At 41.1% G+C, this 12778-nt stretch overlaps 1 protein-coding gene across 2 annotated transcripts in view; it reads right to left on the bottom strand.

The window, feature by feature from the left end:
* The window catches only part of ADAT1 (adenosine deaminase tRNA specific 1), a 29279-nt gene extending 16541 nt beyond the window's left edge, over positions 1 to 12738 (bottom strand). Inside the window, exons 1-8 of one of the 2 annotated variants that reach the window (XM_069026501.1) lie at positions 12657 to 12738; positions 12045 to 12236; positions 11276 to 11344; positions 9529 to 9583; positions 8631 to 8758; positions 6468 to 7086; positions 2431 to 2576; positions 55 to 154 (exon numbers count right to left, since the gene is read on the bottom strand). In XM_069026501.1, the coding sequence (XP_068882602.1) occupies positions 55 to 154; positions 2431 to 2576; positions 6468 to 7086; positions 8631 to 8758; positions 9529 to 9583; positions 11276 to 11344; positions 12045 to 12213 (1286 nt within the window). In that variant the 5' untranslated portion in view covers positions 12214 to 12236; positions 12657 to 12738. Of the gene's footprint in view, positions 1 to 54; positions 155 to 2430; positions 2577 to 6467; positions 7087 to 8630; positions 8759 to 9528; positions 9584 to 11275; positions 11345 to 12044; positions 12237 to 12538; positions 12621 to 12656 lie in introns of those variants that run through there. The other variant, XM_069026502.1, reaches the window with a different exon arrangement.
* Positions 12739 to 12778: the final 40 nt, after the last annotated feature.

The following is a 12778-nucleotide window of genomic DNA, read 5'->3' on the forward strand; positions in this document are numbered from 1 at the left end:
GGCATATAAGCTAACAAATAAAACATGTGTCCAGATATTACAACACTCTCACACCTGCTCTGATGGCTTCCAATCCCCTTCTTTGTTGTTCCCTGGCGGAAGCCATCTGAGGTGACATCCAGGGGTTGCTCAGGGACTGCACTCCAACTGATAGCTGTAGAAGAAATTGTTATGAACAAGGGAGATGCTCTTATCACAAAAGCAGAACTTAACAGTTCCTTTCATTCTGTATGTTCATGTATTGCTTCCCAAAATAATTCAAACTAGAAAGAGGACCATGGTTTTCTAGGGTCAGAATTCCAGTATCTAAAAGAATGTTTAATTTAAAAAAATGAAAACACACACATGTGCGCACACACACAGGGCTTTCTTCTTAATTAGATCATTTAACAGTCCATGCCTCTAAACAACTGGCCTCCAGCTTTGTAATTCTCCATTTCTTAGAGGATGCTACTTTCTTTTGTGCATCCTGTCCGGACTAAGCATGAAGAAATTTCCAAGTTAGATGGCTTATTTTCACATCAGATTGTGAAATACTGCTCTAAACTACTTGCACCAGTCACTCTATGTTTTCCTTCTTAATTTATTGTCTGCTATTATTTTATTGTGTACTCTAAGCAGTTTCATGTTTGATAACTGACATACATCAAATACGTGTAGATTTTACTTGAAAAACATTATTAGCTAGTAGTCAAAAACAATTTGTTGAAAGAGACAGCAAGTGCCAACAGCCTTAAACTCTACCTCAAGTCTGGGAACTTTGTAACCATCTCAGACTGTAAACTTCTTAATGTTGAAACTCTGCATACAATACCTTACAATTTCTAAGTAATGAGCAAAGCATCAGCAGCATGTCAACAGAAACTGACATGTCCAATCTGTCCCACCACATCGTAACAGCAGGTTCTTCAACTTCTACTACCACGAGACAACTTGTTTCCTAAATTCTCCCTCTTCTCTGTCTTCCTAACAGGCAAAACACTTGCACATGCATTCACTCTAAAGACCATCTTGTTATTCAAGATGCTCAAAGACTGCTTATGCAATTACTCACCCTTGTATTACAATTCAGCTGTATGTTGCATTTGTTGTACTCTGCTACGTGCCAATTGTACTTACACTGTGATTTAAGTACAATGCTGTATCACTCTACTAAATTACAATCCTGTGTAACATGAAATAACATTAGATCCTTACGACCGGTATTAAACCCTCCACATGTGAAATATCTAAATATCACCTGGTTAGAGGATATCAGACTCTGATAAGCAGATACAACGTTACTTAAAAATTAAAACATTTTCTGTTCTTTCACTTTTTCATAATTATCTCAAACTTCAAAACACTAAACAGAACACGTATTTTCTTAAAATAACAGCTGCAATGTTCCTATCAAGCATCTTTCAATACTCTGTGTAACAGCCCTGAATTTAGAATTTACTCTGATTTTCACTCCTTCAAGGAATGAAACCACCTGCCACAAAAAAAGCATGCTAAGGCAACATTCATCTTTACTTAAAGCAATGACCTGAGAAGTGTACAGAAAGAAAGGCATACACTGAATTTAGTCACAGCTGCTTTCAGGCCTTTTTTGCTAACTTAACTGGCACTATTTTTCAATGATAAAATTTCCTTCCTATCCCACAGAATTTAAGTATTTTCCTTCCTAGCACTTGTAAATAACTCCAGTTTAATGAATGTGAATTCCATTAAGGAACCCTTTGTCTCCTTTCTTTCTTACCGTTAGCCCTATAGTAATAGAAAAACTTCCAGTTCTGGTTCAGAATGAAAAGTATGCAACAGCAGAAGGCAGGCATGTCCAAGTTTAAAGAAACTGCTTAGCCATACACACAGAGTGGCAGTTCCTTTTTTTTTTCCCAAATGAGATCACGTTGCTAAATCACATTGGGGTTTAAATATTCATTCATCACCACAACAAAAAATGCCATGCCCAAAATATCTTTCAATTCAACTTGTACACTATACTACTCTGTATTCTTTCTTCATTCACAGATTTTTGGAGCAATTACAAACATGACTCAGCATGGCAAGTCTTTTGTTCATTACCAAGGAGAATGCAAAACTAACTGAAATAAAAAGTCTTTTGTTTTCTTCTTGTACTAAATTTTTGTTTCCTCTGGTTATTTTCTGTCTGTGTTTAGATTATAAATTCTTAGTGGCATCAGCCAAGTGTTTATTCAGTCTGAAAACTCCCTACTGGAAACTAGAGGCTGAAACTGGAAACTAGAGGCTGAGACAAATTTTATTCATTATTAACAATTAAGTTATGACCGATATTAATTTCTTGCTTTTCATACTTTGCCACTAGTATACTGGCAAGGAATGATGTTCCATTCCAAACAACCCAACCCACCTCATTTATATCTGGACTTTTGCACACAGTTACGCAACTAGGCCAAAATAACTCACCTGCGCTACAAGGAACAAGTTTTGTTTTGCTGTTAGTTTGAACTTCCTGAATTGCCTGATGGCTATGTTCAAATTGAAGATCTGATTGCAGCAGCTTAACCTCCTGAGTGAGAAAACCATCTGGTAAAGATGAGATGTGCTGACACCTGAAGTAAACATGGAAAAATGCAAGTGATTTTCAGTCTGTTCTTCCCAAACAAGACTATTTTGCACCATTTCCCTTCCTTATCTAAAATACATTTCTTTTACATTAAAACTGAATTGAACATGAGTTACACAGGTGAGACAAGGAGGTTTTAAGGCATTTTTCCCTTCAGAAAAGCATTTGTTAAAGAAAATAAACAAAGCCACATTAGTTTATTAAGACCTTGTCCATCCTAAAAAAACTACAATGAATTGGTTTTTAAAAAGGTCTAGTTAAAAGCTATTATAATCAATGACGTATGCAGGACAAAAACTGCAATATAATTCTGCAGTCACAAAGAAAAATAAAAATCATTTATGTAAAAGTATTTACATAGTCAAGTGCATTACATCAGCAATTGTTTTATGAACCTAAAGGTTTATAATCAAAGCCTATAAACACACAAAACATATGTACAGTTCTATGTATAATCTTATCTTTGTTACCTTAAATTACCGTTGCATGCTGAATGACATTAGGACCATACAAGGAAAAAACAGCATGTGTTTAATCACCGTAACATTTACATAGAGACGGAATTAAGACTGAGATTCATACTGTCAGATGCAATAGTCTGAAAAAGTGCCTGACTGCACTAAGCCTAACAAGGCTAGGCAAATTCTTGTTACGTGTTACAGAATGAGGAAGGGATTATACAGAAAGCTCCACCGTGTATGTAACTAGAGCTTCTCCATTAACAGACGTATGACCTCTTTTACAATCATCCTAGAAGGATGCAGGGGTACAGACAAAAGGAATTACTAAACAAAGTCAAACCTTTCACATGAACTGGTCTAGTAACTGCCACTTAAAAAGAATGGTTGTGTTCCCTGTTTTCTTCTTGCTCTCCTTTCCTTTCACTCTGTCCAAATCCACTTACTCTTGTCTACTGCTCTACTCATCTCTACTGATTTAGCCTCCCCAGTAAGAAAAATATCCACCTCCTATCCTTGTTGCTGGGATAGTTTTCATCAACTGAAGAATCTGAGGAGAAAGAAGGCCAGTGCACAACAGATGACTTTCCTCATTTTGCAGCAGTGTACTTCATCTCTCACATACATCTCCCTGAGGTGACAGGCTGTGTTACGAGAGCTCTACTACTCACAGCAGGGAGGAAGATCAGATCTTGGATGTAACTGAGGTTAAAGAAGTAGACAAACTTTTACCACCATGAAAATGCATATAAGCTTTGCCTCTCCAGTGCAACACAACTGTCTTCTTCCAGCTGACCAGTACAAGCTGTCACACACCAGGTGTCCTGAATCACTTCAGTAAATCAGAAAACAGCTGAGGTGGGAAGGGACCTCTTGGAGATCATCTGGTCCAACCACCCCTGCTCCAGCTGGGCCACCTACAGCCACCTGCTCAGGACAGTGTCCAGATGGCTTTTGAGTAACTCAAAGATGGGAGACTCCACAACCTCTCTGGGCAACCTCTTCCAGTGAGCTCCATCACCCTCACAGTAAAAAAACTGTTTCCTGATGTTCCATGGGAACCTCTTGTGCTTCAGTTTGTGCCCATTGCCTCTTGTCCTATCACCAACACCACTGAAAACAGCCTGGCTCCATTTTGTCTGCCACCTCCCTTCAGGTATGTATACAAGTTGGTAAGATCCCCACAAGCCTTCTCTTCTCCAGCCTTCTTCACAAGCCTTCTCAGCCAGGCTGAGTAGTCCCAGCTCTCTGCCTATGAGAGGTGCTAAAAATCCATTATGCATCTTCGAGGCCCTTTGCTGGACTCTCTCCAGTATGGCTACATCCCTCTTGTACTGTGAGACCCAGAACTAGACACAGCCCTTCAAATGTGGCCTAACCAGTGTCAATCCAGGGGAAGGATCATCTTCCTGGACCTGCTGCAAGAGTTTGCCTGAAGTGGCCCAGGACACCATTAGCCTTCTTTGTTGCTAGAGCACACTGCTGCCTCATTTTCAACTTCAGGTCTAGCAGGAACCCCTAGTCCTTTTCTGTGAAGCTGCTTTCCAACTGGGCAGCCCCCAGCACATATCGGTGCACGAGACTGTTCCTCCTCAGATGCAGGTTTTCACTTCCCCTTGCTGAACTTCATAAAGTTCCTACTTTTCTCCAGCCTGCTGAGGTCCGTCTGGATGGCAGCACAATGCCCTGGCCTATCACCCACTCCTCACTCTTGAGTCTTCAGCAAACTGTCCGGGCACACACTCTGCACCATCATCCAGATGACTGATTAATGAACATATTAAACAAGTTTGACCTAGTATTGATCCCTGGGGTACATGGCTACTTACACCTTTAATTATACTTTGCCCAAAGACCACTACCTTCTGGGCCCAGTCATTCAGGTAGTTTACAATCCACGTGTCTGCTCATCCAGCTCACACTTTAACAGATTCTCTATCGGGATCTTACAAGACATGTCATAGGTTAGCAAAGCATAGTCTCAGAAGTGATGTTCTTGCAAAGGGGTGCTTACAGCTTCCTCTGTGACGTGACAGAACCTATCAGCTGGCCAGTTTGAATATGGACAATTTTTTAAGCCACTTAAAATTGTGACTGCCTCTGTGATCCACACTTAAGAACAAACCCCGGGCAGAGCCCTCTCTCATTTCCGGCGCTGGAACAGGTGGCTGCGAGCCCCGTGTGGGAACTGGCAGGCCCGGCCCCGGCCCTGCTCGGGCCAGGCCGGGCCACGGCCATCCTGGAGCTGATGGGCCCTGTTCCACCCACGGAACCCCCCCACAGCCCTGCTGTGGGCAGCTGGAGCGGCTTGGCTCCCCTCCCTCTCCAGTGTGGCCAAGATTCAATTGAAGCTGCCCTGCTGTCTGGCAAAAGATCATGTGAGCAACAGCGATAAGCGACGTTCCAGCTGCAAGGCCTAGGTGAGAACAATCCTTTTAGTGCTGTGAAGAGCTGAAAACTTGAGGGAAGAGAAAGAGGAGATGCTTAAAGCTGAAATTCTGTTGGAAAGCTATGATGTATCAGAGTATCCCGTTGTAATTTCATGAAGGCATGGGGGGTGGAGCGTTCAACTTGTACTTGAGAGCAAAAGCACCTGCGCTGAGATAGGCAGATGTTGAAGCAGCTGTAATTTAATGAGAAGTTTGAGCAGGGAGAGATGGAAGTGATGAGGACTTTTGTTCCAAATGGAAAAGGAGAAGACCTCAGTTCCTAGAGATGCTCCCAGAGATAGTCCTAGAGATGAAGATGAGGAGGACCCTTTGCTCCCAGGGAAGGAGGGCCTCTGTTCTTAGAGATGAAATGCTCCCAGACATGGGTGAAGAGAACTTTTGTTTCTGAATGGCTCAACCTTAAAATTGTACTCCAGTAATTCAAGAGTGGACCCTCAAAAGCAGTTGTGGGAAAAGCTGCAAGTTGGGGGAAGGGACTCACATGTGAGCAGAGAACCAACCCGGGCGGCTGTCTCGTTGTGATAAGGTTTTCATACCATGGGCAAGAGAGACTCCTCTTCCTAAATGGACTGAACAAGGTTATTATGGAAGTGGTAAAACAGACTGAACATCTCAAGGGGTGTCTTTTTACACTGTCACTGGGAGAAGGGAGAAAGGTGGGGGGAGGAGAAATGTTCTGAAGGTGTGGTATGATTTTTTTCTTCTTTTAGGTCTGTTAATAAACTTCTTTATATTCTTTCAAGTTTGGTGCCTGCTCTGCTTTTCTCCTAATTCTTATCTCACAGAAGGTAAACAGTAGTGAGTATTTTGGACCAAACCACTACACTAAATTGGTGTTTCTGCCCGGTTACAAACCGAACTCACTACAACACATTATAAAAAGCTTCTTAAAGTTCTAGTATTTGTATGACACACATTGTCTTCCAAAACTCACTGTCTCCATACACACCATCTGAGGAGAGCACTTACCTTTCAATAACTGCTCTCCTCATAGCTTCTTGGCTATATGGACACTTCCCCACTATAACTGCTGACAGATACACTGGATACTGCAGAAAATGCATCAGAAGAGCTCCTTGACACCCTAACACATTCCAGCGAGCCAGTTTATCACTGCAGGACATAGAGCATGTTCTGTCTCCTCGACCTGGCTTCACTCGTAATAATCCCACAGAGTGGTACCCTAACCCAGGTGTTCGGGCATCACCCAGCTCTCCAGGTACACATTTTGCTCCAGTTCTATGAACATCTACTAACTTTGGTCTCACTAAGCCAGTCTCCTTATTAGCTGTTTGCATCTCTGCAGAACGTTCACAGCTCTTCTGACTTGTGTTGCCTTGTAGTTTCACAGATTCATGCTGAACAGCCAGGTCTTCAGTGATTATGGAAAAACAACCACCATCATAAGTTTTCATTCTCTTGAGTATATGATTACTTGCCATTTTCCCTGATTTCCTTTTATCTTCTGCACACAAGTGATTATGGTTACTCCTACATTCTGCTGATTGTCCACCTGCATGACCTCCAGTCACCAGCTTAGAAAGCTGGTTCTCCGGTTCACTGATTGGAAAAATAGAAGCATCTCCACCTAGAATAAAAGAAATAACAAAATTGGCCAAAACCACATATTGTGACTGGAATACATCATACCAGTAATATTACAACTACTAGTAGCTTCCACAGATCTTCACTCAGGAAAACTTAACTATGAGAGCACATTTTTGAAACAAAATTGTCCTGTGCAATGCTGAATCAAATCTCACTGAAATTTGAGCCAATATATGCTTCATTTTGCATTCTATGCAAGAAATAATCAAGAAAGAAAATTTACAACCTATAAAAAAAGTAAAAGGTAACAAAGGCATTTGACAGACTACAAGCAGTGCTGAAGACTTACGGGAAAACTAGCCTGATCTAACTAAACAATACGAACCTCAAAAGAATAATGAAAGAATCATCTGTCAAGTAAGGGTGAAAACTTTAATCTGTATCACTGAAACAAGCTCAGAACCAAAATTCTGAAGCTCAGTTCAAAGCAAAGCAAGCCTGACAGGCCAGGTGATTTATGTGAGAAATTTCTCACAATGTCAGAAAGTAATGAAATTACTCTCACTAATAAATTTGAAGATGTAATTTCTAATCTCAAATGCACTAATGAAGAAAAATAACATTGCATATTCCAGCAATGCACTCAAACTCATGAAAATGTATGAGCAACTAACTCACTCTATGAAGTACTGATGAGGCATATTTTGAGAGGTCTTAAGACTCCTTTGCTCTGGAACAGACTATGAAGCAGTTGAAGAACACACCACTGAGAGAACATGGTAACATCAAGATGCCCAATACATTGGTAGACCAAGAGGCTGCATTCATTCATTTTGTCAACAGATTTTCATCTTTGTCGTGCTGGTTTTTTTAAACACACAAAGAATGTTTTCCGTTACAGAAGTTTCATTACGTTCCCTAAGAAGTTTTGTGTTGGGGAGCTAGTGATGCTTCATGAACAGGATTTTTTTGTCCTGTTTTTCAGGAGTGTGGTTTTGGTTTGTTGGGGGGTTTTGTGTGAGTCAGTGTTGGCTCTACTCCCCCGTTTTTCTTTTTTGCTTGGTTTTGGCTTTTTTTGTTTGCTTGTTGGTTTGGGGGTTTTTTAGTGCTTGTTTGGGTTTTTTTTCTTTGTTTCACGGGGTTGGGGGTTGTTGACAGTTGGGTGCGGGGTATCTTTTCTATGGTTGTTTTTAGGAACGGAGGTAAATGTCAGAACTTTTCATTAAAATTTTAATCCAAGGAGATAATGTTTAAAGCAAAACAACCAGGCAGTATGACAGGACCTCTGACAAGTATGTTATTCTCTGGAAAAGAAAATAGTAGCCACTATTGTTTAAAGTGAAACATTCCACTACATAGTGAGTAGTACATTAGATTTACTGAGTTCTCATGAATCACATCCAGTGAGACAAAATGCCAAATCTATCTGTGGAGGACCAGTCAAGTACATCTTTGGGCACGTATTGGTAACATGAATTACTGCCTCATTCTCAGTGCAGACCAAAGAGAGACTAAAGAAAGACAAGGGGCAGAAAAGATTCTACAAGTGGGAGCAATGTAATTGGTTCACTCCAGCATACTCACACGGGGTATGACTAGAGAAGAAAATAAATACGACATTTGGTTTGAGTTTCCATTTCCCAGTTTCAGTTCCTGGACTAAAGATACACTGCTGACGGGAAGCTGCAAGCCACAACTGATGGAGAAGATACCTGTTAGGTAGAAAGTTTTCATGAAACATTTACTTCATTTTTGATGCATGAGAACACAACAAAACTTAGATGCCCTCTAGTGCCTGTTCTTTCTTGATGGGAGTCTATCAGGAGCCAATCAGTTATGCTTTTACAGAGAGATGGCATCCAACGTAACAAATGTAAACACATCATTGCAACTTTAATAATAGACCTCAAAGGGTTGGATTCAGTGGAGTTAACTGTCTCAGACTGTATACATAAGGTACTCTCCCCCCACTGTCTGTGTTTTTACCAACTCTGCAACCCATCTGATCCTGCAAGATTCAGTTTAGTGTATCAAATTGCAAGAAATGTACTAATTTCTGCAGAATTACCATTCTCCTGGCTCAGTTCCCTGAACCAGTTTATCCCATGTAAACAAGAGGACTGGTATGTGAGAAAGAGCAAAAATTCTATCCCTGACTAGTAGTCATCAGATCTGCATTGATGTCACATGAAATCAGATCCTAATTCTTCATACAGAGGCTCTACAAGAAAAAGGAAGAAGCAAACTTTTGTGAAAGCTTTATACCTAGAAGTATAAAAATTAGGCTAAAATCCTGCTGACAACAGGAAAAGAAGCGTTGCCTACGCAGAAGTAATGCAGTCTTTCACTACATTCTCATATCTGAAGCTGCAAAATTTGGCTATTTCAGCAATAGGTCAAAATGATTTGCATCACAAAAACCTCAGGTGGCATTGAGTAACAGCACTGTTACAGCATTGAGTAAACTTCATTCACGCCTCACCTCTGGAAGCTCCTCTTGGCCACAATTTCAGCATGGCTGTCATTCAGAATGTCTCCTAAAGCAAAACCCAAATGTGAATACTAAATCATTACTAAAAAGAAGACAAAGCAAATAGAATTTGACACAGGCCAGTTCTTCACAGTTGTTAGTATCTGAAGGTTCACCATTGGTTTTAGAGTATTGCAAGGTAGTTAAACTTCCATTCACCACAAAAGGAGGTCAACAGCCTACATCAATGAAGGATAAAAGTACTCAGTCTACACCAAGTCAGAGACTTGTTTGAATACCAAATTTTAACTCTTCCCATATTGGAAACCCTTTGAGTTGAATAAACACTACCGTCCTTCAAAATCTTCCTGACTTTTGTTTTCAAGGGTAAATCTTGATATTCTCAAAAAAAGTTCTGCCAGAAAATTTCAAGTGTTTCTTAAGCTTTTGGCTGCAGTTTCTTTTTGAACTGTGTCCTACAATTTAAACCATTTTTCCTGCAAACAAAAATCCATTCTGATATTACTAAGTTTACATATTTCATCTTCAGTTTTCCTACAGTATCTGCCTATTGTGGTATGTAAAGGAACAGGAGCTGTAGATCATCTTTTATTTCAGGGGTAAAAGGCCAGATAGAAATAATCTTTACCAGTTTTAAAAGTTTAGAAGTGATCTAACAGATAACCATTAACATGACCTACCACCAAGTCAAAAATAAATGTTATCATGAGAGGAGAATATTTTCTAAATTTGACATCACTGAAGACAAACAATGGCAAAACAAACTAGCATTACTTTTTCCTAGTCACTTTTCTACTTTGACCCTTAATATCGAGATTGTAAACAGCACAACAGTTTAATCATCGTTTTCCTAAATCAGTCAGAAAAACGTCTGTACTAAAACTCTTTGGAGACGGTGAAATCACAAGAAACATAAAAAAAAATCTAAGATACAGAATCCAGTTTCTTCTCTTTTGCTCCACTAATTAATTTCAAAATGAAGGACATTATAGAGAACATGAAGTAGCCTAAACCAGACACAGGCAAAACCCTTTCTCATATCTCAGTCTAGTCCTCCTCTGAAGTCTAAAGAGGGTACCTACATATGCATGAGCACTTTTCCCCCTTAGCCACTTTTCCGCATTCATCGTTACTATGGCTTCTTCCCTGTCCTAGCCGAGGAGACAGACACATCATGAATTAAAAAATGGACACACAGAGCAAGGAAAGTCTCCTACAATACACAGTAAGAAATGGTAGTTGTGAGAAGTCACATATCTATCCCATACATTTATTGTACAAACACTTAAAACAATCTAGTTGCAAAATATGCAGTAAGGAAGAAAAGCCCTATTAGTACCTTCCTGCTGGTTAGTACCAGCAGTGGCACCTCTTGCATCAGACCCCAACAAAACCAGACTCCAACAGGTAACCAAAGCACAATTACTTTGCTTATGTTTTGTTTGCTTTTAGTTATGAAGTCTTCGAGCATGCAGATGCAGGGCCTAAACTACACAATACCACACATAAAAAGTTCATTCACCTTCGAGGCAGCAAGTGCAGCAAACCTTCAGGGCAGCCACTGTGGCTGCCTGAGCTCCTGTCTCCCTGATGAAGGAAGGTCTGCCTTACACTTCTGGCTTCAATCCAGAACACATCTGAGCAGAATGCCTTGGAAATTTTAATTGATTCTATGACACCAGCAAGAAAGAAGGTAGCATAGGTAGCCTTGGGTTCTTGAATTTTACACCACACTTACCAGTTTTTCTCATTTTGTTTTGGCCAATACATTTTGTTCCAGTTCCCATAGCAACAACTTCCTTAGTTACTGAAAAAGAAACAATGATAACTGAAAAAACTATCACATCTAACTATTACCAGAAGCACTGCTCTCATACGGTCATTCTGGTATGACAACACACAGAATATTGAGTAGAAGGGAACGTACAGGGAGGCGGACCATACAGCACTACAGAAAGGAAACAGTATCAGGTCGAGAATTGAATACAGTAGGCAGAAGCACCAGTGTTGCCATAGTATTCCTCAGGCACACAAGAGATAATGTATATGGGATACAATCTGCCTGACAATACTGAAGTGCCACTAAGGGAAAAGAAGATTATGACAAACTAACACAAATGCAAAATGCAGTAACACAACCCGTTAAAGGAGAGCAAACCTTTCTAGGATTCTATCAAATTAAGCATGCTTTTTCAAGAGTTTATATTAGGAATTCAGGTCTTACCTAGACTTTCACCACATATTGAACAGTCAAATGCAGGCTTTCATTGTCTTATTTACAGTCTGGGAAGAACAGCATTTCACTAAAACCACCTCTTTCCAGAGAGAAGTTGTGAAAGCTTTTACAATCACAAAGAGTAATGAATTTGGGTGGAGACTGAAATGGAATAGGAAGGAGTGTCTGCTTTTTTAAAGGCATCTTTAAAAAAGAAAATAAAAGGAAAGCATCAAGAACCTCCTCTCCCCCTCCCTTCCCTCCCACCCCTATTCCCACAACTCATGCTTACCCTGCAAGTTTCCTGGACTAACAAGACCCTCTATTTGGGCTGCAGATTCCACTTTGACAACAGCTGCCAGGGAAGTCCATTCTCTGTTTGGATCTGGTTTCCCCTGCTTAGGAAGTCTGGTCCTATAATGCAGGTAACATAGCCCAGCAATTTCATCAGCTGACCACATGGCTCTTGATGCAAGTGCAGGTTCTACATAGAATTGGATTCCATCACAACAGTTGAATAAAAAACCCCATCTCTTCAAACCCTACCGTCTTGTTCTGCATGACACTTTTCTACACCAGACTCCAATAACCAAGACCTAAACTGCATCACCCCTTTCAAGACTACTTATAGAAAATAACTTTTTCCGAATCGCAAGAAATAAAGAAGCAACGCTAAAGCCCTTAAGGGCAGCAGCAGGTGGGGCTGCTAGGTTCCCAGGGCTCCCACTATGTAGCAATCAAACGCATGCATCACGCCGCCGTTCCGGTGCGCTCTCTGCAGCACACCTGAGGCAACTGGCACCACCCGCCTCCTTTCGAGGCCTCCACCTTGCCGAGAGACCCGAAGCAGCCCGCGCTCGGGCGCACTTCCCGCCACCCCGGGAGCAGTCCCCTCCCTACCCACCGGGCCAACGGCGCCGCTGCTCCTCGCCAGGAGGGGCGGCGACAACCAAACCTCCGCGGCCGCACCGCTCGCAGAGCGCCCCAGTGCCCGCGCACGCGCAGCTGCTTCTCGCGCGCGGGACC

Source organism: Aphelocoma coerulescens, chromosome 11 (genome assembly GCF_041296385.1).
Source record: "Aphelocoma coerulescens isolate FSJ_1873_10779 chromosome 11, UR_Acoe_1.0, whole genome shotgun sequence".
NCBI classification, from domain to species: domain Eukaryota; kingdom Metazoa; phylum Chordata; class Aves; order Passeriformes; family Corvidae; genus Aphelocoma; species Aphelocoma coerulescens.